General features: G+C 52.0%; 1 protein-coding gene and 1 long non-coding RNA gene across 3 annotated transcripts in view; one reads left to right on the forward strand and one right to left on the reverse strand.

The window, feature by feature from the left end:
• Positions 1-664: 664 nt before the first annotated feature.
• LOC116648735 lies at positions 665-2,690 on the reverse strand. The gene is made up of 3 exons (XR_004302562.1): positions 2,556-2,690; positions 1,190-1,284; positions 665-800 (listed from the first exon to the last, which is right to left on the reverse strand). It is a non-coding gene; the product is annotated as an uncharacterized LOC116648735 (long non-coding RNA).
• Positions 2,691-3,070: 380 nt separating this feature from the next.
• Positions 3,071-27,899, forward strand: part of COL26A1 (collagen type XXVI alpha 1 chain) — a 140,540-nt gene continuing 115,711 nt past the window's right edge. For both annotated transcript variants that reach the window (XM_032430926.1, XM_032430927.1), the window contains exon 1: positions 3,071-3,340. In XM_032430926.1, coding sequence (XP_032286817.1) covers positions 3,183-3,340 — 158 coding nt within the window. In that variant the 5' untranslated portion in view covers positions 3,071-3,182. The remainder of the gene's footprint in view (positions 3,341-27,899) is intronic.

Below are 27,899 nucleotides of genomic sequence, written 5' to 3' on the forward strand. Positions count from 1 at the left end.
GGTGCTCACACCTTCCCACTGTTGCCACCCACCACAAGTATGTTTTATCTAAAAAAATAACACAAACTGCACATTCTACACAATAACATCCCCATATTTGTTTTATTTTGAAAATTTTTATTTATTTTTTATTTTTTATTTTTTTTTAAGCAGGCTTCTTGCCCAACGTGGGGCTTGAACTCACAACCCTGAGATCAAGAGTCGGATGCCTTATCGACTGAGCCATCCAGGTGCCCCTCCCATATGTGTTCTAAAACAAAGTTTTGTTTTAAATTGTTGACCACAGAATAAGACATAATGGGTTTATCCCGGGGCTCCAAGAGTCATCTGAGAAAGCTCTGCACACTCTGGGATATGAGCCTCCTGATCAGCCCTACCCTGGGGGTTTGAGAAGGGTGGTGTTCTTCAGTTTTATCCCTCACCAAAGCCTTGCAAATTATCATAATTAACATTTATTGAGCATCATAAGGTGTTACCCGCAGCATCCAGGCACTTCATGTGAATAATTCATTAAATTCTTTTAGCAAACCCATGCATTAGGTGCTGTTACTATTATTGATTTTACAGATGAGGATGCTCAGAGAGGTTAGGTAACTTGTCCAAGGTCACACAGCTGGTACTTGTTGGAGTTGGACTCTACTCACTGGTGTTGGGGGGCGGGGAGTTTAGAGTGTGATGCCTCGAACCCTTCTCCATTCTTCTTGGCTCCCAGGGCCCTGCTGCTGGGGAGGGGATGCAGCAGCTGAAAATCTTGCCTTCAGGAGTGACAGCTTGATAAGTTTGGGTATATCCACAGCTGCCTTGGAGAGAGGAGTGGAGGATGAAGGGAAAAGTGAGTTACTGAAGACCAGAACTGGAAAGATCTTCAGAGACAAGCCAATCCACTTTTCACTTTACAGATAAAGGCGCTTGGGGTCGGGGGGGGACCAGAGAGGGCAGTCTACTCCAGGTCATCAGCAAGTTAGTGGGGGAGCCAGCAGGGGACCCTGGGGCTTCTGGGTCTGGCTGGGGTGGGAGACATCATATTTCTTTTCTTGATTGTATGCATCTTTGTCTTTTTATCCCTTACCATCTAAATGGAACTTCCTCTTGTGCGCAGAGCATGTGTCCAAACTGCTGCTTGCCTTTTGCCACTTTAAAGCCTTCCTAAAGAATAGCGCAAGCGCCCTGGAGGGGACAACCATGTTACCTGTTTCTCTATTAGCCTTCACTGCATGCGGCACGGCACGGGACACAAGAAGTTGCCTGGTTCGCGGTCATGGGGCCGGAATGAACTTTCTTGTCCTGGATATGAAGGGAAGGACCACCTCAGACAACTGCCCCAGTCCTGAAGCTGCTGGGATGAATTAATTCTTTTCCTACAGCTTTTCATCCTAAAAGAATCCTGCAGAATACGAAGTAGTGGTATCCTGTCCTCTCCTAGGTCCCTCTAGTTGGGGTGCAGCCTGTGGCCCTGGAAAAAAATGACTTTAAGATAAAAAGGAAATTCTTAAAAAAAAAAAAAATCTTGTCCTCTTCCTGTCACCCCTGCAGTCTAAAAGTCATTTACAATCACATGGAATTTCTCTTGTCTCATTCTGAAAGTAAAGGAGAGGAAGAAGAAAGACAGAATGTTTACAGATTCCTGGGAGATGGGGAATGACCTCATCACTTACTGGGAGTTAGCCAACTGTCCAGGGAGCACAGATCAGTTTTGGGGAAGGCCCTGAAATTCCCCTGATACCCCAAATTCTCCAAATCTTTTAGGTCTTGAGAGAGGGATGGAGGGTAAGATGAAAAGGAAGTCATCCCAGGTCCAAGTGACACTTCCCATTATGGGCTGCCCACTCTGAGATGGACTCATCATCCATCCTGAGTCCTGTTCAGAGACTCGGGACTTGGGAAGTGTGGGCATGACGTTGAGAAGGCCTTGGCAGGATTTGAGGGAACTGAGTGGAGAAAGAGGGGGTAGTTTGGGGGAGAGGGTGAAGCGGGTTGGATATGATATTTTGGGATATATACTCAAGGGGGTACCAACGGGATATGTAAGCAAGAGGGCAAAAGCCACAGGAGTGGGCCTTTCTGTCCACCTTCCTAACAGCATCCTCTAAAAACAATCCTACAATTCTCTTACAAAATGTATTGCAACCCATTAAGCACTTCCATAGTGGACGGCTTCTCTCCAGATTTACAGACATTTTACAGACTAGGAGCTCCCCACTGTGAACAGGGCCAGAGGTAGCCTCAGGGCCTCTGCCAGCCCCTAGGATGCTCTGGCGGGAGAATTAGAAAGACTCCCAACCTGGGGAGTGGGGCATAAGCTGGATTTCAGGGCCCACCTCTCATGAGGTACAGTGCTGTGGGTATCCTGCAGCCCAGAAAAGACCAACCTGGGCCAGGCTGGTGGGCTCAGCTTGTCCATCCGTAAAAGGTGGGAGGTAGGATGGTATTAGATCTCCCCGCCCCCCCCCCCCCCCCCAGCTACCTTCCAGATCCGATGCCTCACGAATTGGTGATTCCAGAAACAACCTCTCACCCCAAATCCTGCGCTTTCCTCGTTCTGTGCTACAGCTCACCTTGGAGAAATAGCTGTCGAGGTAGAGGGTGGAGGTGAACCGGAAGAGGATTCTAGGGAAGCCTGGGTGTGCAATAGTTTGGTCCAAAGGGCCCTGGACCAGGACCGCGTTCTTTTTCGGCTTAATTCTTGCGAGCCTCGGTTTCCACCTCTGAAAAATGGGAACGGCGCCACCTAATACAGAGGGCAACTCTGCCCAGGGGAAACTGCCAGGCATGGAGCGGGTGCCCCACGACCGTTTGCGGGCCCGAACAGGGCTTGGTGGGGAAGGTTCTAGAGAGTGTGTGCGCGAGGACGCAGGAGCAAGGTCTGGCTTTGCCGGCACGCGCGGCTCCCGGACCCCCAGCTCTGCAGCCACCGGCGCCTCCTCGGCCGCGGGCCGCCGAGGGTTAATGAAAAAGCCCCACGCCCCCTTTGACGGCGCAGAGCCCACCTCGCCGAATTTGAAAAGGCGGCCCTGGTGAGGCGTGGGCGCCCCCCAGAAACTTCCAACTCCTGGCCGGGCTCCGCTCGCTCGCCCGCTGCCTCTCTGTGCTCCCGGCGGGGGCCGCGGGTTCGGTCCGGCCGCGGGTGCGCTCCCGCCTGTCCTCCCGCCCGGGCTGCGGGTCCCCGCGGGCGGCCGCGCAAGATGAAGCTGGCTCTCCTCCTGCCCTGGGCGTGCTGCTGCCTCTGCGGGTCGGCGCTGGCCACCGGCTTCCTGTACCCCTTCCCGGCCGCAGCCCTGCAGCAGCACGGCTACCCCGAGCCGGGCGCCGGCTCCCCGGGCAGCGGCTACGGGAGCCGCCGGTGAGTAGCGCGGGGCTGCGGGGCCTGGGGGTGCTGAGCGCGGGGGGTCCGGAGCGGTGGGGGCTGGGGGCTGCAGACAAGGGGCTGAGGGGCGGGGGGCGCCGGGCAGGGGGTGGGGTGGGGGGATGGAGGGCTGAGGGGCGGTGGGCTGCGGACGCGGCGTGGTCGGGGACTCGGGGCCTCGGGCAGCCGGGGCTGGGGGCGCGGGGCCGAGGGTCCGGAGGTGCGGGGCCCGGACCGCGGTGGTCTCTGGCCGCGCCCACCCTCTCTCTTCCTTTCTTTGCTCTCCCAACCTTCCCTCCTTGGGCTCCCGGCTCCGAGTGAGAGTGGCTGAAACCTGCGGCGGGGGCGCGCGGAGGGGGCGACCGTGGCCCGCTGGGGCTGGGTGGCTCGGTGCCGGGGTGTTTACCCGCTCACGTGGCTCCGCCGCGCTCCTCTGCGCGGCCGCGGCTTTGTGTTGGGGAGCAGGTTCCCGGGTTGCCAAGGCCGAGCGTCCGGGGTCTCCCGCCTCTCCTGCCGGCTGCCCAGGGACACCGGAGGGGCGATTCCGTCCCGTCCTGGGGGCTGAGGCCGCGGAGGAGCCTCGGCTGCGCCTCCCCGGCCACCTGGGGACGTGGAAGCCGGCTCGGATCCGAGGGGTCCGCGGTGGGGCGGGAGAAGGAGCGAGGTCACCGAGCCCAAGGTGCCCGGACGCACCGGTGGCCTCCTCCTCTGCCGGCAGGTGGCGCCCTGGCCACCCCCCCGGGACGGTGTCCTCGCGGCGCGGTTGAATTCCCCCAGAAAACGCGTAAGCACGCGAGGAAAAGTTGCCAAACGCCTCGTTTGCGCAGCTCACTCGAATTTAGCTTTTCCTCATGTAATAATTACAACTCCCGCGGCTGGCATAGCTCTCTAGAGCACACAACGGGCCTTCCTTCGTACCTTCCACGCCTTTTGATCCTAAAACCACTCCAAGGGTACCTATTGCAGCCTCATCTTTCCTTCAAGTGAGGAAGTTGAGCCCCAGAGGGAGGTCCCCAAGTTTGTGGCAACTCAAGACTGACCTTCTGTCCGCTTTCTCCAAATCCTCAGCTTTCTGCCGCACCGCTCTCATTATTATGGAAGAAGGCAAGAGACAGGTCCCAGTTCTTTCTTCTCCGTGATATTTATTTACCAAACCCGGGAGAGCTACCAAGATGAATCCTGGCAATGTCTTAGAGCCCCGGGAAACCGGGATGTTTTGTGCTGGGCGGGCTGTACGCTCCATGGCTGGGTAAGGCGAGACTCGGAAAAGCCAAAAAGTGCTTCTGGAAAACTTTGCATACAATTTTATTTCCCTCATTTTGTTTGGAAATACTTACCCATGGCTTTGATTAGTATTATTCTCCAAACACCCACAGTAGTGTGGCCTCTGCGCGCTTCCATATGAGACGAGTCTGAAAAAATAAACTTTTCAAGTTGTAGGAGGATATGTATAACATGATCTCATTTGTGAAAAAACAAAAACAAAAACATTCTGATTGATGGGCATGTAAATGCGCAGAAATAAAGCTTGTAGGCAAACGTTTCTTGCAGTGACCTGTATGGAGAGAACCGAGGCTGGAGGGGCAGGGGGAGGTGAGGTGGGTGGACTTCCATTTTCTCCCTCCGTGGACTTGGGTTTTGTTAGCCTCTTTTACCAGGAGCATATATTCATGTATTATTTTTGTAATTAAAAAGTGTGGGAAGGAAAGTCCAAAAAGGCTTCTGCAGTGTGGAACATGCATGCTGGTAAGAGCCAGAGGTGAGGTTCCTGAAGGAAGCGAGTGAATGGGGACGGGCGTTCTGGCATTTGGTGGGCTGGAACTTGGGGGCCACCACAGAAACTTGGAAGGGATTGTTGTAGCATAAATAAAAAGAGGTCCAAACAATTGTGGTAATCTTCCAGAACTCTTTCTACCAGGATGGAAGCCGGGAGAAGGTATAATTAGGTTTAGGGAGGATCTGGATGAATCTGTGGAAAATGGATTCCCAAATAGGATACTGGGAGGTGTTCAGGAGGCTTGGGGCAGGTTCCAGACACTTGAGATTGATGCTCCAGAGCGTAACTGAATCCTGCCATGCACGGCCCAGCATGGCCATTGAAGCCTGGTGTCACACACTCCTGTGTCTCACGAGCGATCAGTCACAGGTGGCCTGTGTCCTTGAAATTCGAAAGCCCCAGAAGCAGAAGGCTTAGAGACAGCGTTTGGCACCGTGCCCTTCACGGCCTTGGCCTCGGCTTTGGCTCCGTATGTGTGTTTACAGTGGCTTGGTCTCAGCCGATGGGCCAAGTGACAGAGCTGTTTCTTGACAAATAGTCCTCCTTTATTTCATGGTATTGGTCCTGTCGGCATCTGAGTTTTGGACGTGGTGTGTGTTCACCTTCGTGTGTGTGCGTGTGCACATGCGTACAAGCCTATGCCCGCCCTTCTGGGTCTGACCTGGGCTGGGGGCACCTTGCCTAACCCACAGTGCTCTGCTTTGGTCCCCTCTGTCAGAAGCCCAGGGTGCACCTCTCTGTTTAAGCTATTTTGGTAAAAAAAAAAAAAAAGGAGGACCCCACTTCCTCAGAGGGTTGTTCCCAGAAGAACCTAGCGGCCCTGCATACGGGCCACTAATGATTTTTGCCAGCCATAGAGCTGTTCAGGTGCCAAATAAAAGCTGAAGGGAAATGCAGCATTAATGCACCTGCTGGGTTGCACTAGGAACAGAGCCCCCGATCCCCTGCTGCAGTTTCTCCATTCTACCCTAGTAAGCATAATGCATTTGTGAAACTCTTTAGAGTATACACATTTCCCTCATTTCCCTTTCTTCTAGACTCCTTCCCTCCCACCCTTCTCTGCCACAGATGTTTATGGGGCGGGGGGTCTTGTCTGTTGTCTCCTCCTCACCTCTATCTCCAACCCTAAAGGGGCCAGAGCAGGGTGATCAGGGCACAAGGAATGAGATCAGACAAGGGTTTCTACGCCTTATCCGTGTTAAGGATAGGTCTCCCAGCGGGAGGAAGGAGAAATTTTATTTTATTTATTTATTTTTTAAAAAGATTTTATTTATTTATCTGACAGAGAGAGAACACATGTAGGCAGAGAAGCGGGCAGAGGGAGAGGGAGAAGCAGGCTCCCCGCGGAGCAGGGAGCCCGATGCGGGACTCGGTCCCAGAACCCTGGGATAATGACCTGAGCTGAAGGCAGCCGCTTAACCGACTGAGCCACCCAGGCGCCCAGGAAGGAGAAATTTTAATCCAGATAAATAATAAATTTTTATATTTCATATTAATTTTTGGAGTGGAGGTGTTCTTCTGACTAGGAGAAAACAGAAGAGATGTGGGACCTGCCCAGATTGCAGCAGAAGAAGGAATGAATACGTCCGGAGAGTGGGTTCATGGGGCAGGGGACCAAGGACAAAGCTGTTTTTTGCTTCTCCTCTGAAGGAGAGAGCTCATTCCAGAAAACGCTTACCCTTGTGTAGGGTCCGAGGCACGAGAATAAATGGAACCCACACACCGTAGGGCTAAATGTCTGTATGTTATGACTCAGGCTAACGGATGGTTCAGTAAGTGGGTTCTGTCCACCAGCCTTGATGAGTGTACCTTCTCAGTGACCTGGAAAGCCGGGTCAATGAGGAATTCATAGATGCCTCAGAATTCTGTTCTGGAAAATGGTGGTGGGGGAGGGCTGGCTCTGGCCCACCCTCTACCCGGGATTCCTCCCACACGGTGAGGGGCTTTGTGCACAGGCTTATGAACCCCTCAAGCTGCACGTCCAAGTTCACTCCACACCCGTTGGCCTAGAAGTGGGCAGACTAGCTCCGGGGTCTGCCTGGAAGGATGATCCTACCTTTAGTGATGCTGATACTAATGAATGAGGAATAGTTCCTCCTTGACCCTTCACCAGCTGGTGGCCTGTTCCATCCTTGTGGCTTCACCTGCATGAGCCTGTCATCCTTACCATGCCTCTCGAGGCTGCCCACTCACTCCCCACCCCGCCCCACTCTGCCATTATTCTGGGCACCGGGATGTCTAGGTGTGTGGTTCACCAATGCCCCACATTACTCTAGGCCTTCCCTTCCCCTCCCTGTCCCCTTAGCCACTATCCTTGGCCTTGTGCCTTGCCAGGCTCTCACTTCCCTGCATGAACCTCCTCACACCTCAGTATGTCGCTATCATAGGGGCACCTGGGTGGCTCAGTTGGTTAAGCGACTGCCTTCGGCTCAGGTCATGATCCTGGAGTCCCGGGATCGAGTCCCGCATCGGGCTCCCTGCTTGGCAGGGAGTCTGCTTCTCCCTCTGACCCTCCCCCCTCTCATGTGCTCTCTCTCTCGTTCTCTCTCTCTCAAATAAATAAATTAAAAAAAAAAAATCTTAAAAAAAAATATGTCGCTATCATAAATTTCATAAATTCTGGACACCAGCTCTGCTATCCCACCCCTCACTCGCCCGGCTGACCCCTCCTTTGCTCACTCCATCTTCTCTTAGCCGATCTACTTGTCCCATCTTTGTGGCCTTCCGAACTTCAGCTTCCTGTCCCCTTGACCTTCTCTCCCAGCTGCCTAGAAAGGCCCCCCACGGGACCCTCCAGCCTCCCAGATCTGCTGTAGCAAAGCCATTGCTCATCAGCAGTGGTGATGGGGTCTGGTTTCCTGCCTCTCTGCCCAGGTCCCTGGAGATAGGGCGCTGCACCAGCCAGCCCTGTGACGGTGACGCTGTGGAGCCTGGTCCAGGACCAACCTAGCCACTGTCTGGTGGGGCCTGTTTTAGTTCTATAAGGATCTGCCTTTCTCCTCTGCACGGCTGCCCGATGGACCTTTCTCAGCAGCAACAGAGAGCACTCTCCTCTGGTTGAAGCTCTTTGGTGACCCACCATCTCCTGCGTCGGCGTAGCTGACAAGTTTCAGTTCTTAGGTCAGCTCTTAGTGACTGGTAGGAGCCGCCCAGGCCAGTGGGTTAAGAAGGATTCTGAGGTGGAGTCTGGGCTCCGGGAGGAGTACCAAGACAATTGAGGGATGTCACTGTGACTGAGGGACAGGAAAGTGGAGGCAAGTGTGATGTATTTACAGCCTTGGCCTTTATGATAAAATCTACTCTCTCCAGCGTCACATGTAAAGGCTGTCTTTTTTTTTTTTTAAAGATTTTATTTATTTATTTGAGCAAGAGAGAGTGAGCAAGCAGCAGTGGGGGTGGGGGGAGGTTGGGGAAGGGCAGAGGGAGAAGCAGGCTCCCCGCTGAGCCGGGAGCCCGACGCGGGGCTCGATCTCAGGACCCCGGGATCATGACCTGAGCCGAAGGCAGACATTTAACCGACTGAGCCACCCAGGTGCCCCTAAAAGCCGCCTTTTTAAAGCCCATTATTTGTCCTTTACACCATCTATACCGCATTAGTTATTTCTGTTTCTTTGCATCTGCTGTTTGATTTGTTTGGAATGTCCTCCCATGAGCACCTAGAACACTCTGCTTACCTCTATCTCCAGGTTTCTCAACCTTGGTACCCTTGACGCTGTGGACTGGGTAATCCTTTGTCCTGCAGCCATCCTGTGCATTGCAGGGTGTCCAGCAACATCCCTGGTCTCTCCCCACTAAATACCAGGAGCACACCCTTGCCTCGAACCGAAACAACCAAAAGTATCTCCAGACACTCCTAGATGTCCCCTAGGGGACCAAATCACACCCACTTGGAACCACCATTCTCTATGAACTTGAACATTTGATTTGGGGGACATTTAAAAATACGGCAATTAAAAATTTTTTTCTATGGAAGTTGTCAAGCAAAATAAACCCCCATGTACCCTCACTGGGCTTTGTTGCACTTTGCCACACCTATCCTACTCCCCTCTACCCCCCAACACACACACAGTCTGTTTGTGTGGGTGGAGATTTTACCATTTTTTTTTTTTTAAAGTAGGCTCCGTGCCCAATGTGGGGCTCGAAATCACGACCCTGAGATCAAGAGTCACACGTTCTATCAGCTGAGCCAGCCAGGCGCCCCTGTGTGGAGCATTTTAAAGCAAATCCCAGACTCCTGTTCATTTTACTTATAATACTCAGTTCACGCCTGATTCCTCACCAGCATGCCAGTGTCACGGCTAAACTGACTTACGCTCCGTCCTTACTCGTGTTATTGTTCCTTATTACTTACTATTGGGATCTAAAATCCAATCCACATTCAGATTTTCTCCGGTTGTCCAAAAAGTGTTTCTTTCTTGTTAGTTTGTTCAAATCTGGATCTAAATAAAGTCTGCTTTGGTTCTTGTGCTTTTTTTTTTTTCTTAGTCTCTCATGGTAGGAAAGTTCTCTCTCCTTTACGAAAATGTTTTTTTCCCCCAAGCCTCTGACTTGCCGAAGAAGGCCAGTAGTCCTGTAGAACGCCCATGTTCTAGATTGGGCTGATTGCTTCCGAGTGGTGTAATTGAATTGATCCTTTACCCCCTATATTTGTTCTGTATTGGAGATTAGATGTAAAGGTTTGATTACATTTAGGATCTCTTTTTGGGGGGAAGGCAAGAATGCTTCATAGTTGGTCCAGTTTATCACATCATATCATTATCAGGAGGTGTTATGAACTGAATGTTTGGGTCCCCTCAAAATTCTTATGTTGAAGCCCTATCCCCCAATATGATGGCATTTAGAGATGGACCTTTGGGAGGTAATTAGGTTTAGTTGAGGTCCTGAGGTTGGGGTCCCTGTGATGGCATTGCTGTCCTTATAAGAAGGGGAAGAGAGACCAGAGCACTCTCCCTCTCCCTCTCTCTCCCTCTTTCTCTCTCTCTCTGCCACGTGAGGACACAGTGAGCAGGTGGCCACCTGTAAGCCAGGAAGAGGGCTCTCACTGGGAACTGAATCTGCTGGCACTTTGACCTTGGACTCTTCAGTTTCTGTATCTGTGAGAAATATCTTTTTAAGCCACCAGTCTATAGTATTTTGTTGTGGGGCCTGGGCTAATATGGGAGGACATGACATTTTTTTTTCCTGGAAAGGGGCTGCTTAACATTCACCAAAACACCACTGTCTACTGGTTTCCTCTTCTCTTCTTTTTGCAATTTATTTGTCGAACAAACTAGGCCTGGTTGAGTTTTCCTCGCTCAAGTTGTTGTTGATTATATCCTCATGGTGCCTGTTAACATGTTCCTCTGTCCTCGGTATTTCCAGAACATTGGAAATTAGAGGTTTGAGTGGATTTGGGTTCCTTCTCCTCCTTCCCCTTATTATTATTTTGGCAAAATTACCTCATTGGACATGTAATATTCTTCCATCAACAGTCATATCAGGAGTCACACAACGCCTGGTAGTTTCTCTTTCTCTTGTGACATCAGTAGGTTTTGATAATCATTGTCTTCACTGCTATTTCATTAAGGGCTGCAAGCTTGTCCTATTCTAATCCTGACTTTTTTTTTAAAGATTTTATTTATTTATTTGAGAGAGAAAGAGAGAGCAGGGAGGAGCAGAGGGGGAGGGAGACTGCATGGAGAATAGAGTTTTTTGAGATTCTTTCATCACGGCCCATTATAAGAAATACCTTTTCTGTGGCGACTGAGTACGCCCATGCATGCGCGCACGCACGTGTACATCTGAAACAAGTTTCACAAAATAATGCTTACTGTTACCATATGTGATACTCGCTTTTTTATTGTATTCTATGGAGTTCATAAAAAAAAGTGCTTGCCAAGACTCAGAAAATTGATTCCACAGCCCCTCTGGGTTAAGACCTGCCTGGGAGACCCTGTGCCCTGGGGGAATGTGGGAGGCTCCTTGCCCCCTGCACCCCCCTCCCGCCCCTTGCATGCCTGGCTCTCCCACCTCTGCTCTAACTCTGAAGTCTCTTGTTGTTTCAGCCTAGCTGAGTGCTTGGTGTGCCCCCTTCTTACCCCAAAGGCCTCCCCCAGACCTTACTCCACTCTCTTTCCTTTTAAAAAAAAATTTTTTTTTAAGATTTTATTATTTATTTGAGAGAGAGAGAGGGATAGAGCACAAGCAAGGGGAGCAGCAGAGAGAGAGGGAGAAGCAGGCTCCCCGCCGAGCAGGGAGCCCGATGCGGGGCTCGATCCCAGGACCCTGGGATCATGACCTGAGCCGAAGGCAGACGCTTAACCGACTGAGCCACCCAGGCGCCCCTCTACTCTCTTTCTTATGGGGCAGCCACAAAGCCCTTTCCTTCAGGAAGCTTTCCAGGACTGACCTTCCTGCTCTGTGGGCAGCAATCCGTGTCCCTTGGATCTGTAATTGTTTGTGGTTTTCATATTGAGAACTCACTTCCCACTTTCCTTCCCTGTAGATGGAATTATTTCTCCTACCTGTTTACTCCCTAGCATGGCCCCAACCGGCCCGCTTGGGATACGGGTGCACAAGCTGACCCTGCCTGCCACCCACTCCTGCCCCTTGGGGATGTAAGCTTATCTTGCCAGGCATTTAACCACCTGGACACTGAGCCCAGTAGGTGGGCTGGAGCTGGGGACTCAGATGTGAGGGCCGGGGCCGCTGCCTGGAGACCTGCACACAGGAGGACCTCTGCACGCTCTGGGGAGTGAATGATCACATCTGGGAGGCCTTGTCTCCCTGATCTCAGGTTCTCAGGTGCCTTACCTTCAAGGAGTTACTATTGAGCACCTATTGTATGTATACTTGGTGCTGGAGGCCGCGAGGTGTTTGGTGCTCGGTGGGGCCTCAGAGACTTGTTGCGGAAGGCAGACCCCTGAGTGAGGGTGGGATTTGCTGCCATGTAGATGTGTGCTAAGTGGTATGAGCAATTGTCTAGGGGAATTTGGGTGTCTCGTGCCTCAGTTTTCTCCTCTGTAAAATGGGGATGATTACAGCATTTACTTCAGAAGGTTCTTCCAAGGCTTAAATGGGTTAATACAGTGCTTAGAAAAACGTGTTAGCAAATGCTCTATTTGGCCTGGTGACTGTGCAGTGTGCCCATGTACCTTGCAAAGGTTGTGAGGATGGGGTGTTTCACAAACACACGAGGCCGTGGGATCCTTTCCTGGGGAGCATTTTGTCCGGCTGGTGTCCTGGACGCCATACTGTGGGAAACGCTGGTTCCATGTTTCGAGGACCTCCCAGGGGGTCACTTTTGAAGTGGGTTTTGTAGGATGAACAGGAGTTTTCTTGGCAGTGACAGGGGAGGGCGTTTTGGGTGGACGAAACAGCCGTGTCAGGGCTGGGAGGCATGAGCATGGTTATATATGGTTAAGTTGGGTGAGTTCAAGAAGGGCTGGACCCACCGGGCAGGCCGGGCCTTTGGAGCCTGAGTGCAAAGTTGCTTTCTGCCACCCTGAGGAGCCTGGGCTTTATGTCTAGACATGGTCACAGTGGGTCTTGTGCTAACCTTGCTGGTGGGAGGAGAGCCGGCTGACAGACAGTGTCGGCCGTCCCGGGCCACTTGGTCACTGCTGATAAGCAGCGGCAGGTTGACCATGACAGGGGTTTCCAGCCCTGCCGAGTGCTTGGGGGATGCTGGGGGCTGGCCGCTTTGCTCCTTGGAACACTGCAAAGACTACAGTGTTTTCTCAGCTTTGAAAAGGCAGCAAAGCATGGTGTTCAGGCACCTTACGTTTTTATAAAATACTTGTATTTTTCCTCCACGGGGTTTTCATGGCATGCAGCCGTGGGCTGGCCCACGTTGGGATTTAGTGGCTGCTTGTTGAGTGAATGAATGAACAGAGAGAGGCCTTGACCTCTCTCCTTTGGGAAACTGAGGCTGTGGCCTCTGCCCTCGTGCGGTTCTGTCATTGTGAGGGGCCTGGGACGGTGGTTCTTGTCTGCCCTTTGTCCCCACCAGGTCAGCTCTGAAAGCCGTGTTTAGAGGAGCGATGAGGTGACCTGCTTGAGGGGGTCCTGCTTCTTCCTTTGAAGTAGAAATGGGTGCAAAAGGGGGACTTTTCCTGAAAACCACACGGGATGGCCTCGATGTAAATATCTGGTGTGACTTTTTCCTGCAGCCCCAGGCTTTTCTGTATCTCCTCTCCCTTCATCTCTCTCTCTCTCTCTCTCTCCTCCCCCCACCCCCAGCTTGTCTGTTATTTTAAAATCCATTCCCAGAGAAACAATTCTTATGGCAATAAGAACACTACTCCAGGCTTCTCTTGGCTTGAACTGGTCCCACACTTCATTGCCGCTTCGAGAGTGTATGAGCTGGACCCCGACCAACTCTGCCTGGGGCAGGGAATGGAGTAACAATAACTAACTGTTACAGGATTTTTGGGAATCCTGCAGCCAATCCTAAGGAAGTAGACACATGGCACACTGTTCTCCTCCCTGAGGAGTCAAGGGTCCCTGGCCTTTCCTGCCCGGGCTTCCTTTCCTTGCCTCCCAGAAACCAGGGTGTACGAGACCGTACGAGACCGTATGAGACCACCTTGAAAGGAGCTGGACCCTGTCCAGGTTAATTCTGTAACACTCGGGGTGGGGGTGGGGGGTGGCGAGGCAGGACTCCCACCTCCTGAGCCTCTCCCCGGCCTCACCCACAGCTGCCTCCAGAGTGCTCTGTGTAGGGGTCAAGAGCTGACCACTGACTGCTGACCTCTGCCGGCTCCCCGGGGCCCGCAGTGACCTTGTCCTCCTGGGTGTTAATGGTGGTTGTGAGAAGCAGTTTGGGACGTGCTTGCGGACCAAGCTCAAGCGTTTCCCTAATAAAGAAAGAGGGCGTGAACCCTGGCTCTGGGAGGGGCCCTGACTGAGTCACCTGACCTCTCCTCATCTGTAAAATGGGGATGATGGTCCTATTTACTTCTGGGGCTTACCTGAGCTGATAGTAACAAAGTGCTTAGAGCGATAGCTAGGAAGCACTCTTGGTGACTCATTTCAGTGATAAAGGCTTTCCCGGACTGAGCAGGGCGCCCCTGGGCCTTGCAAAGCTTGGGAAATGTGGTTTCACGGACATCGAGGCCACCGACTCTTTTTCTGGGGAGCGTTTGGTTTGGATGGTGTTCCAGACGACACGCTCTGGGAAACGCTGGCCTAGTGGGTCAGAGTTCATGTCTCAGCAGTTTACAGCGCCCTTCGCCCATCGGGAGCCGGTCTTCAGCAATCTCAGCAGGGGCATTTCTAGCCTCCCCATGCAGTGGCCCACCCTGGTGCTGCCGGCGACCAGGGAAATGCCGGAGTGAGAGTCCTGTCGTTTCCTGAATCCCAGAGGACCCTGCCGGGGTTTTCAAGGCTTCGAGTGAGGCATGGGGGCTGGTCCACACTCGCGGCCGAACCTCGGCCACTAGGGGCGTGAGCACACGGGGCTGCCCCTAGAACGTGATGGGGGAACAGGTAGGAGGGGCTGGGGGGGACACCCTGAGATGCCCGTGGTGAGGTCAGAGGGCCCCGGAGCGCTGATGAGCTTCCTGTCCCAGAGAGCGAGACCCCGTGTGGCCCCTGGATCGGGGGACGGGGTTTCTTTGGGCCTGTCACGCCCAGCTAGGGGACCCGTTGCCAAGCCGGCACTTCTCGGTGACTTGGTGCCTCCCGAGTAACATGAACCTAATAGGATTGGGTGAGATCAAATGAGGAAGTGTGTTTGTTAGAGATGCAGACTAGGTATTACTCAGCGCGTTCCTGCCCACCGGACACCTTCCACCTCTCTGAGCAAGACTTGGGGGCACCAATGCTTGTGGGAGGATGGATGTTTGCTCCGTGTGTGTGTGTGTGTGTGTGTGTGTGTGTGTGTGTGTGTGTTGCTTGCACCCGTGGCTGCAACTGGCAATGCAAACCTTTTACGTCTCTGTTTGCAAGTATCTGGTCCCCCTATGCCCTTCCCTCGTTATGGAAGGGCAGGGAGTGTGCGGCCTTTGCTGAGAAGCCCCCCAGTTCCTGCCACTCGGGAAGCCCAGCAGAGGGTCTTTCCTGCTCCGAGCCACTGCAGAAGGCTTAAGCTTCTGTCTGTCCTGGGGAGCAGGCTCTGGAGCCCGGCCCGTGCGGGCTGTCCGCTGACCCTGCGGGGGTCTCACCGCAGAAGCCTTTGCTCAGAAAGTGGCAGTTTCCTTCTGATTTGGCTCCGGCTGTCTGTGCCCCGGCCAGTTGCCTCCGGCATCTGACATTTTTGTCATTCCTGCTGCCCTGCAAGGGCTTATTTGGGGGAATCAGCACTTTCCTCTTCCTGTGCCTCTGTGAGTGACTGGGCCACACGGCTACCTCTCTGGATTGGAGAGCTCTCAGCCTGCCCGGGCACCCATTTCCTGCAGGGATGGAATCCGGGGTTTGCAAACGGTTTGCCAGGCTCTTTCTCTCTTGTGTCGCATGGCTGATGATGACAGTTAGCTCGGACCCTGACTCTCCGCATGCAAGGGCTCTGGACATTATGTGCACCTTCCTGGAGAGGCGGCTGTGCTTACCGGAGAGACCCCCTTAATCTGCTCCTTGCTTTTCGGGGTCCTCTGCTCACCCAGCTCCCTGTAACCTCAGGCTGCTTCCTGCTTTTGGCATGTCTGCTTCTCTTGGCCTAGCCAGCTAACTCCTGCTCAAAGCTCGGAGCTCAGCCTAAACATCACACCTTCCGGAAACCTTTGCGGTCCCCCAAAATAAGGCCAGGCCTTTTAGTTAAATGCCATTGGAGTTTGCTCTCACACCCAGGAGCTCATGGTAACTCTAAGTCCATCCTCTAATCAATCACTTGATAATTACCGAAGAGTTGTCTACGTTGAGACTGTTGAGTTTTCTGAGGGCAGGTGTTCTGTCTGTCTTGTTTGGTGTCGTATCTCTAGGTTCTTGGTGAGTCCTTGGGTTACAGAGAGTATCCAGCAAAGGACTAACTGCTTTGCAAGCTGTATTTGTTCTCTACTGCTGTAACAAATGACTGCAAACTCTGTGTCATAAAGCAATACAGATTTATTACTGCATGGTTCTTGAGGTCAGAAGTCCGAAATGGGTCTCACTGGGCTGAAAGGGATTCGCAGGACTGGTCCTTCTGGACGCTCCAGGGAAGAATCCATTTCCTTGTTTTTTTCAGCTTCTGGGAGTTACCTGTTCCTTGATGGATGATTTCTTCCTCCATCTTCAAAGGGCACATTCCAACCTCTCTTCCTAACATCTCCTCTCTTTCTGACTCTGATCCTCCTGCACTCTATCTCATAAGGACCCTTGTGATTCGGTTGGACCCACCTGGATCATCCAGGATCATCTCCCCACCTCAAGACCCTAAATTTAATCACACCTACAAAGTCCCTTTAACCATGGAAAATAACAGATTCATAGGTTCCAGGGATTAGGATGAGGACATCTTTGTGGGGGGGCCTTATTTAGCCCACTACACAAACATAAATGAAAAAAGAAAGGCACATCAGACATTTGGGTTCTTGGAGAGTTGGGTTAACCTTGGATTTCAAACAGTGTTCATACTGAAAGTGGGTTGGAGCCTCAAAAGCCTGTTAAGACTCAGCCTTGCATGAACGAGCCATGATAAGGGCATGGCCTTCCCACCCAAGTTTTTATGTAGGCTGTGAGGTAGGGATTTAACTTTAGTTTTTCCCCCCAAACCTCTCCTCATGCTTCTAGTGAATAATCCACCTTTTTTTTTTTTTTGTGATTTGAAATACCACTTTTATCATATACTCAATTTCCCTGTATACACAGCCCTTTTTCTGAACTCTTAATCTGATCTGGTGCCCAAACCACACTACTTTAATGACTATATCCTTATTGTATGTCTTGTTAGCTGATAGAGCAGTTCCTCCTTCACTGTTCATCTTTATCAAAATAGTCTTAGCTGTTCTTGTACATTTTTTCTTGGCGGTGAATTTTATAACCATCTTTTCTAGTTCTGTAAAACATGCTGTTGGGATTTTGATCTAGGCTGTGTTGACCTAATGGATTCATAGAATTCAATGTTTATAATATTGTGTGTTTTGGGGCGCCTGGGTGGCTCAGTCGTTAAGCGTCTGCCTTCGGCTCAGGTCATGATCCCAGGGTCCTGGGATCGAGCCCCGCATCGGGCTCTCTGCTCGGCGGGAAGCCTGCTTCACCCTCATCCATTCCCCCCTGCTTGTGTTCCCTCTCTCGCTGTCTCTCTCTCTGTCAAAAAAAAAAAAAAAAAATCTCTATAATATTGTGTGTTTTTTCAGGAATGAGGTATACCACTCCATTTATCTAGATCTTGTTATATTTATTCTTGGGCATTTTATAGTTTTTATGGCTATCGTGAATGAGTCTTTTTTGTTCCCTGACTTTTGTAAATGTTTATGTCTGGCAAATAGGAAAGCTGTTGATTTGGGGCGTGTTGGTTTTATATCCAGTTACCTTCATGCGTTAAAAAATATATATATTTTCATGGTCTTTCAGGTGGTTCTCTGAAGTTTTGAAGGTAGAGAGTCCTAGAGTCTCCAGTGTGTGGGTGTCCTTCCACACAAATGTTCCCAGGTAGATGATGTTCCCCCAAAAGCTTAGGTGGCCCAAAGCATTCTTAAGGGAGAGAGAGCAACATTTCAGACTCTCATAGAGTCACGCACACTAGTCCAGATGTTAGCTGTCCAGTTGCCTCGTATGGCCTGGGGCTAGCTGTGTAGGCTGATTCTGGCCCTTCTGCGCCTGTTGATGTGCTTGTGGAGAAATCACAGGGACAGCTAGTACTGAGTCAGTCACACCTGTGTCCCAGAGAATACAGAGGGTCGAAATTGCAAGTGCCTGGGATCTTGAGACACAATGCAGCATGGAGTGGCCCGTGGGGTTGGTCGTACTGCATTCTGGATTGTGTGTCTGCCATGTCCTGTCTTGGTTTTGCTTTATTCCTGTGTCACGTACTTGTTCTGCAGCTGGGCTCAGGGTCAAGAACCCCATCCTGGATGGCTTTGTTTGCCGGGGCAAGTAACCCGGGCCTGAGCATAGAATGTGAGCTGAAACAATCCCTTATTGATTCAACAGCAACAGGACCAGTTGGGACACCACTGTGTTTACTTCTCAGGCTCAGCAGTCCAACTCCTTCAGGAGCTCAGGAGCCTAGGGCTGCATTCTAACCGGGGACGAACTGAGGAGTGAAGGGGGAGCCCGGGGGACCCTGACGGGGTATGCGGGTCCGGGCAGTTGCAGGAACAAGAGGTTTGGCAGGAAAACTCAGTTTTCAGCCTGGCCATTGGCAGGGAGGCAGTAATACTGGAAATTGTCTGCCTGCTGGCCTGGGGCAGCTGCACGTAGGGACAGCTGTCTCCGCTTTGGACATTGGATCTGCCCTGAGATTAATAACAGAGCCTGGCCACGGCCGTGGGGAGCAGAGAGGGGCTTGGGTTACAGCGCACCAGGAAATTCACCTGCCCTGCTGACAGTGGGTGGGTAGCTTGCAGGATGGATGGGCTCTGGGGGCTGGGGGGTGTCTGGGCAAGACAGCTTACCACTGGCCAAGCCAAATCCACCCCCACGAGATGCAAGCTGACTCTCCCAAGAGCTGCTTTCTTTCCGCTGGACCCGAAACCAGCAGGAGCTGATCTCCAAGAATTATGTGAAGAGCTGGGAATGGAAACCAAATGTTGGTGTCAGGTAGAGAAAGCTGATGGAAGCCCTCGGCCCAGCAGGCCTGGGAGCGGTGGGGGCCCGGACTCCGGTGGCCAGCCCAGACGTGTAGGTAAAAGGGGCCTGACGCATTTTCTTTCAGACAAAAGTTTATTTTCTCCTGGTTATATTTACTGTGGCTCATTTGGAAAATACGGAGAAAGTGGAAAGGAAGAAATCATTTATAATGCCATTTTTTTTAAGTTTTAAATTTTTTATTCCTTTTCTTGTGGCGAAACCCACATAACCTAACATTTACCATCTTAACCACTTTTAAGCGTATAATTCCATGGCATTAAACACATTCACATGGTTGTGCAACCATCTGCAAAACAGAAACTCTAGACCCATTAGACACTAACTCCCCAACCCCCTTTCAGCCCCAGGCAACTACCATTCTACTTTCTGTTGGTATGAATTTGACTCCTCTCGGGACCCCATACACTATTTGCCCTTTTGTGACTGGCTGGTTTCATTTAGCATGATGGTCTCCGTGTTGTGCCAAGTGTCAGCTGAAGAATAGTCCATGGTATGTATGGACCGCATTTTGTTTATCCTTCCATCTGTTGATGGGTGTTTAGGTTTCTTCAACCTTCTGGCTATTGTCAGTAATGCTGCTGAGAACATGGCTGTACAAATATCTTGTTGAGTCCCTGCTTTCAGTTCTTTTGGGTAGATACCCAGCAGCGGAATGGCTGGGTCGTATGGTAATTCTATTTTAATTTTTTGAGGAACTGCCATACTGTTCTCCACAGCGGCTGCTCTGTTTTACATTTCCACCAATAGCGAGAAAGGGTTCCGATTTCTCCACATCCTTGCCAACACTTGTTATTTTCTGATCTTTTTTTTTTTAAGATTTTATTTATTTTTGCGAGAAAGAGAGAGGTAGAGTGAGAGAGCACACACAAGCAGGAGGGGAGGGGAAGAGGGAGAAGGAGAAGCAGACTCCCCGGTGAGCAGGGAGCCCGATGCCGGACTCAATCCCAGGACCCTGGGTCATGACCTGAGCCGAAGGTAGGTGCTTAACCGACTGAGCCACCCAGGTGCCCTGATCTTTTTTTTTTTTTTTTTAAAACACACACACACACACACATACACACACACACACAAACACACACGGTGTGCACATGCGAGGTGGTGGAGGGGCAGAGGGACAGAGAGAGAGAGAATCTCAAGCAGGCTCCATGCCTAGCGCAGAGCCAGACGCGGGCTCAACCCCACGACCCTGAGATCATGACCTGAGCTGAAATCAAGAGTCGGCCACAGAATCAACTGAGCCACCTAGGTGTCCCCTGATTTTTTTTTTTTTTTGATAGTAGCCATCCCAATGGGTGTAAAGTAGCATCCTAATCTCATTGTGGTTTGGATTTGCATTTCTCCAGTGATTAGTGATGTTGAGCACCTTCTCATGTGTTTCTTGGCCATTTGTGTTCATCACTGGAGAAATATCTATTTAAGTTATTTTGCCCATTTAAAAATCAGGTTGTTTTTTTATTGCTTTTGCTGTTGACATATGTGTTCTTTATGTATTCTGGATATTAACCCCTCATCAGATATATGATTTGCGAAATTTTTTTTTCCCATTGCATGGGTTGCCTTTCACTCTGTTGATTATGTACTTTGGTGCACAAAGGTTTTACATTTTGATGTAGTCCAGTTTACCTCGATTTTTCTTTTGTTATCTGTGCTTTTGGTGTCATATGCAAGAAATCATTGCTGAATCCAATATCTTGGAACTTCTGCCCTATGTTTTCTCCTATGTTTTGCCCGAAGAGTTTTACTCTTTTAGACTTACATTTTGCTCTTTGACACTTTATGTATATCACAATTTTGGGTAGCTCGATACTCAGAACTTGCATTATGACTAGTGATAGCAGAGCCTTATAGTGTTCAATGATGATTTTTCCTCTCCCTGCCCACATTGTTGACCCTTCTTGTTTTTGTTCACTTAGCTTTGGGGTTATTCCCTCCAACTTAACCATGACTTCAATAATATGTACTTTTGACTTGATATTTTAACCAGCATCATTCGTTGTGCTGAACCAGGAAGGGTTTTGTGAGCAAGACAAGGAGGTGAGGGAGGGGTGGGTGGGGCAGGGGGAGAGGGATTACCTGGGGAAGATGAAAACCAGAGCCTTTCTCCAAAGACCCCGGGATAGAAGAGACTGCTGTTTTGTGTAGGGAATTCAGTCTCAAATGCTCTAGGTGGGTCTCCTAAGTGCTAGGAACTGTGGGGTTAACTGAGGCAAGTGCCACATGGTCCAGGGGCTCATGTGGGTCAGACACCCACTGAGAGCAAAGACCCAAAGTGCCTGGGGCAACAAACCTCAGCCTGGTCACAGGTGTAAACAATTGGGGACAAAAACAAGGGAATGCACCAGCGAGTGCCTGACCCACTCAGGAAACTGAGGCACCCGCCTCGTCCTCCTCCAGAGCAGGTCTGTAATTTCTCAGAGGGGTCCCAGAGTGAGGTCCTTGTCTTTGCTTTGTTCCTGCCAGACCAGCTTTCCAGAAGCCACTTTTCTTTTCCCTTTTTTTTTTTTTCCAGAAGCCACTTTAAAGAAGCCACAGAGGCCACCAGCTTTAAGGGGCTTGCTTCTCCCTTTGAAGTGGGAGTGGGTGGAGAAGGGAGAGTTTTCGAGAAAATTCTTCGAGACAGCCTCAACGTAAATATCTGGTGTGGTCTCAGGGATTGGGAACCCCTTCTCTGAAGTTGGGAAGAGGAGGGTCCATTGCAGGGGCTGAGTGGCCGGCTGGGCTTTGTGGGGAGGACTTCTCACAGACCCCCAGAACTCTGGGCCCCTCTGTTCCCCGTGTGGCTTCAGGGCTCCTTCAGGAGAGTGTCTCCCCTCTTCAGGTCTCCTCTGTGGCCTGTGCCCTTTGCCCACGCCCTGCCTCTCTGGCCTGACCCGCTAACGAAACCCTTCTGTGCAGAGGTCAGTGGTGCCTGGCTATGGTCACAGAAGCCTCACAGGGGACGGGACGGCGGAAGGAAAGGGGGCTGGGGGAGGGCCTAAGCCACAGAGCTGGAGCAGATGGCTAAGAAAAACACGGGCTTGTTTGCCTCTCTGGGGGTTCCAGCACAGGATGGGAGTTCTCTGGTCTGAGGAATTTGCTCACACACAAGGGCATGTGGGAATGTGTGTGTGTGTGTTGGGGGGTGGGGTGGGGGGAGTCACCCCATTTGTGCCGCAAGTGCTGGGGCCTGGTGGGGATTCTGGTTGTTGTTTACCTTCCCGAGGGACTGACTTCGTCTGGGCTGTGGATTCATCCTGGGCAGGGGCTGTGACCTTCCCCCTCAAAGCCCACAGCCCCTCCTGCCCCGGCCATGGGTATTTTGGGTGTGTGTCAGTACAGGTCCTATTGAGTGATAGTTGGACTCAGGAGGTTTCAAGAGGAAAGGAGACTCTTCATCTTCCTGGATAGTCTGCACATAGGTCTTCCCCCCAACTCTCTGGGAAGGAGGGAGCGATCTCTGCATTTGGACCCAATTTCAGAGGCCTTTCAAACTCTGCAGGCTTCAGTTGGGAACCAAATGTTACCTTTTGTAGTGTTAGGCTGACTATGTCTCATTGCAGGGACAGTTTTGTTACTCTGCTGTCCCCCCCCCCCCACTGTCATCCTCCTGGGAAAACAGGCTGGGAGATGAGGAGGGATGGGTCCAGGGTCACACAGCTGGGGAGTAGCTGAACCGGGGCTGGAATTGAGTTTTCTGGCTTCCTATCCTGTGCCATCTGCATCGTGCAGTGTAGGGTCTGTGTTTAGATGGACACAGTGGCAGGGTGTTCTAGAACATACTGTATGAATAGAAAATGGGAGGTATAGATATTTATTACTTACAGTTCCCAAGAATAGAAGGCAGGCCAAGCTGCACAGGGTCACATGAGGAAGCACCGGGGTTCCTCGGGGGTGGTGGTGGGGAACAAGAAGCCTTCTGGCTTTTGCTGGAAGGAACAGGTGAGGGAAGGTAAGCAGGCTCAGGCTGGCTAGTTTGAACAACTCCAGTGGGCTCTGGGGTGGAGGGGCTGTCACTTGTTGTGTGTGGTACCCGGCCCTGGGGTGAATAGGGCAGGTGGATAGTGGCCCTAAATGTGAGAGTCCCCAGAAGGAGGCCGGTGGGTGTTGCCTTTGGATCGATTGGTTTGTATTTGAACGCCATGCCCCGGGAGCGGGACCTTCGCCAGGTGACTCAGGCACATCCTTGGGTGGTCCAGAGCGAGGCGTGTCTGGCATGTGCCTACAGGGCAAATGTTGGAGCATCAAGTTTCTAGACACTAGAAACACAGAGGATACACAGGGGCCTGTGTGAGCCCGTATGTGAATGTGGCCAGCTCAGGAGCAAGCGCTGATAAGGCAGTTGGGGTCTTCAGGAGCCACTGTTTTTAGCCGACGGGGACCCACGTGGGCCGTACACAGGCAGGGGTGTGTGTTACTGCTGTCCACCATCCACTCAGTAATTAATGAACTCATGACTTATTTCATATCTGTTTTCTCTGTTAGGCTACAAGCTTCCTGAGCGTAGAGACCAGGATAGACACCTTGGATACCTCATTAAAATGGCAAACACTGAATCAATGCTTATTATGTGTCAGGTGGTATTCTAAGTGTGTTGGGTACATTAATTCATTTATTCCGCACAATGTCCCCATGGGTTAGGTACCATCATTATTATTTTAAGATTCATTTATTTAATTGAGAGAGAGCGAGCATGTGAGTGGGGGAAGGGGCAGAGAGAGACACTATCCAAGCAGACTCCCGCTGAGCGTGGAGCACGACGCGGGGCTCGATCTCATGACCCTGAGATCAGGACCTGAGCCGAAACCAAGAGTCGGATGCTTAACCAACTGTGCCACCTGGGTGCCTCTAGGTGCTCTTATTTTATAGGTAGGGAAACTGAGGGGAGATTTAACAGCTTCCCCGGCCCCTCTAGGGTCACACAGCTAGTGAAGGCAGAGCCAGGATTTGAACCCAGGCTGTCCTAGCTCATGCCCTTAACCACTGAGCTGTCTGACCAACCACTGACCAACCCAATCCCAGGTGCTTGAGGGTGGAGGATGAGCAATGAAGGGAACACAGATAAGGGGACATGAGTGGCCTGGCGGGGAGAGGGCCATGTGCGTATGTGTCTGCTGCGTTGTGGGTGTGCATTCTAGGGGCACAACAGAGCAGTGTGGGAGCACGGAGGCTGGGGGCGGGCTGAGCCTGAGAGCAGGAGGATGGAAGTGGCTGGGAAGGAGGTCCTTCTAGGCAGAGAAGGGAGAAGCTGCTGTGAGTTGGGACTCTGGAGGTGGGTGCAGAGGCGGGAGGGGTCTCCAGGTCGATGGAAACAATAGGAGCAGAGGTGCCCTGAGGGGGATGGGTCTGGCATTCCTGAGCCACATGCACCCACCTCCTGCATCCCATCCACGGGACGTCTGCACTGTTCCTTTGACCCGTGTCCCCAAACCGGATGTATGGGGATGTCTGGGAACCCCGAAAGCGTGCCGAAGGCTTGTGACCCAGTTCCCACTTGTCGGAACTGGGCCTCCCTCCCCGGGCCCAGTGTGGCCACCTCCTGGCTGTGTGGCCTGGGGCCAGCCATGTGTGGGAGGCAGAATGATGGCCCCCGAAGATGTCCACGTCCTGATCTTCCCAGAGCCTGTGAATAAGCGACCTGACCTGGTAAAAGGCACTTTGCAGATGTTGAGATTGGAGAAGGTCCTGGGTTATCAGGGTGCGCACAACCCAATCCCAAGGATCCCATTAAGAGAGAGGTGAGGGGGTCCAAGGGAACGGGGAATGCAGCAACAGAAGCACGGGGTCAGAGTGACGCGCAGAAGGGACCGAGGAACGCAGAGCCTCCAGAGGGAACCAGCCCACTGATACCTTGACTCCAGCCCAGCAAGACTGAGTTCGGACTTCGGACCTCCAGAACTATCAGATAATAAATACGTGCCGTATTATACCACTAAGTTGGAGGTAATTTGTTATAGCAGCAACAGCAAGGCCATATACCACGTCCCTGCTCTGAACCCCAATCTTTTCATCTGCAAAATGGTCACGACCCCCCTGTCCTGTCCTGACTCCCAAGTTTCTGAGGATCAGAAAGCAGGAGACCTTCTGGTCTTCTGAGCTGTTGCGGGAACTTTCTGTCACCGCACAGCAGGTTTCCATCCAGCAACAGATGAATGGATGAAGGAAATGTGGTCTCTACGAATACACTGGAATATTACTCAGCCTTAAAAAAGAAGGCAGTCCCGCCATTTGGGACAACAGGGAGGAAGCTGGAGGACAGTATGCTAAGTGAAACAAGCCAGACGCAGAAGAACACGTGCTACATGATCCCATGTAGATGAGTGATCTAAAATAGTCAAACTTAAAACCGTAAAATCAGGGGTGTCTGGGTGGCTCAGTCAGTTGAGCGTCTGCCTTCGGCTCAGGTCATGATCCCAAGCAGGGTCCTCGGATCGAGTCCCGCATCGGACTCCTTGCTCAGCGGGGGTCTGCTTCTCCTTCTCCCTCTGCCCCTCCGCCTTCTCATGCTCCTTCTCTCTCTCTCTCTCTCTCTCTCTCGCTCTCTCTTTCTCAAATAAATAAATAAAATCTTAAAAAAAAAAAACCCGTAAAATCAAAGAGTCAAATTTGTAGAAGCCGAGAGTGAGAGGGTGTGTGCCAGGGGCTGGGGGAGGGAGGAAACGGGGAGGCACTTGTCAAGAGTACAGAGTCTCATTTACGCGAGAGGAACATCTGAGAGACCTGTGCATCGTGGTGCTGGTGGTTAATAGTATACGCTGTGCTTAAACATTTGCTAAGAGGGTAGCTCTGACCTTAAGGATTCTTATCACAAAATAACAATAATAGTAAATAAGAAGGAGGGGCCGGTATGTTTACAGGGCAGACCGTGGTGCTGGTTTGTGGAATGTATATTTATCTCCGAATTCATCAAGTTGTATCCATTAATTACATACAGCTTTTCATAAGTCAAGTGTATTTCAGTAAAGGTTTAGAGAGAGGGGGAAAAAAAAAGCAGCAGGTTTCCAGCACTCACCATCACACGTGTCCAAACGTCCCGCTGTGAGGTCTCTCCTGGAGGGGAGAAAACCTTATCCCCAGGAATTCTAACCAAAAAGCTCAGTGATCCCACCACAGGACTGATTAAAAGAACCCTTTCTGAAAGCAGCAAAACTGCAAATCATTAGTTTGCAGTTTTTTCGTGTGTGACCGTTGGGTGGCCTGGTTCAGAGCATTCTGCAGCCCACGATGGATTTAATTTTGTGTGTTGATCCCACGGCGAAAGCCACAGACAAATAGAAGCGCGTTCGCTGGGCCCTGCTGTGGGCTCCTGGGACCAGGTGAGGTGTGGAGGCCCGCCCCTCCTGGTGGCCCTGTGGGGGACTCTCCCGCCCCCATCTGCAGGGGTTCCTGGGAGGGAAGCCCTTTAATCATCGGGGCTGGAGGTGAAATGGGCTCTCCTGTCTGGTGATTTTGTGTCTTTTCTGTGGCCGGACGGCGGTGCCCCTTCACCTTGGGAGAAGCAGCCAGATGAGAGGGGAAAGGTGGGGGCGTTTGCCTTCCATCACAGTCTCCGTTCTGGGGCCGTGCCCATCGGGGCTGCTGGGGGGAACCTTCTGGAACTCAGCTCTGTTCGCATTGTGCCCTTGCTTAAAAACTGCTCTACTGTCTCCCCTGGCCTCAGGCTGAGGCTGGAACCCCTGGGGCCGCTCCAGCCCCACAGAGCTGCCCCGCTGGTGGTTCCAGAGCTTTTGGAACGTTCGTTCCTCAGCCCTGTCTGGAGCCACACTGGTGCTGGATGCTGGGGGTGCGCGGAGTCGGCATGGTCTGGTCTTTTCCATCCCTGCTCTGCACCAGCCCTGGGAGTCTGGAGGAAATCAGATTTCGTGTGTCCTGGGAGGGACCTGTGAGGCCCGGACGGACGGTGCCCAGGAGTGAGAGGGGAGGCGGTGGCCAGGTGGGCGCTGAGGGGACGGCAGGAAGCCTTACTGTGGGTGAGGGAGTCGAGAGGTGCTTTCCAGAGAAGAGCCTCGGGAAAGGAGCCTTTTGGTATGTGGAGTGCTGAGCTTGCATTGGGGCCTGGGGACTGAGCAGTGCAGGGACATCCTGGGTAGGGAGGGAGATGAGGGCCCCCTGGTACGTGTCGGATTCCTGATCGCTGTCCCCTAGCTGCTGAGGGTGCCCGGCTGGGGACAGAGGCAGGCAGAGGGAGAAGCAGACCCCCTGCTGAGCAGGGAGCCCGACGCAGGACTCGATCCCAGGACTCCAGGATCATGACCTGAGCCGAAGACAGACGCTTAACCCACTGAGCCACGTAGGTGCCCCTAATGGGCCTTCATTCTAATTTCAAAGCTGCTTTCCCATGGGAAAGAATCTGATGGTAAGGTAGAATTTGAATGTAAAGATCCTAAACTTGTTTCTTCCAACACACAGTTTACGTATGTTTAATTCTCCCACTGAACTCGTTCATTCCCAAGCATTCTACTTATCGCTTACTTGATGCCAGGTGCGGCCACGGAGATACAAGTTGGGTGGGTTTCTGCTGTCAGGGACCAGACACAGAAAGAGATGGTGGTGTCCCCCCCGCCACGGGGGGGCACAGTGGCTGTGAGTCGGTGGGCACAGTTGGGGGGACCAAGAGGGAGAGGTCCAGCTTGTCCAAAGGGCATAGCAGAGATTTGAGAGAGGAGGGGCTGGATGGGGAGGAGGGGACTTATCTAAAAGACACTGCTGTGGGCTAAGGGCCCAGGTGGGGGGGAGGGGCACAGCTCAGGCTGGGGAGACGGGCCACTGGAAGGCCAGACGGCTCAGTTATGGAGACCTCAGGGGAGAGCATCAGGAGTCCACACCACCACTGTCCCTTCTTTCTTCATTCATTCGTCTAGTGAGCACCTGTTCACGGATGGGCACCGTGTGCTACACTGGGGCCAGGGGCCGGGGAGGCAGGGGTTCAGTCAGGGTACCTGCCCTCCAGAAGCCGGCAGGTAGACTAGGCTGGTGGACCGCAGCATGCACCTGCCCACCATGTGCCCCACGCAAGTGGCTTTGTTTTGCTGGAAGTTCTCACCGGGCCCCTAGCTTGGGGACGACTTTGCAGGTGATTTTGCAGAATGACCT

This window comes from Phoca vitulina, unplaced genomic scaffold (assembly GCF_004348235.1).
Source record: "Phoca vitulina isolate PV1807 unplaced genomic scaffold, GSC_HSeal_1.0 scaffold45, whole genome shotgun sequence".
NCBI lineage: Eukaryota > Metazoa > Chordata > Mammalia > Carnivora > Phocidae > Phoca > Phoca vitulina.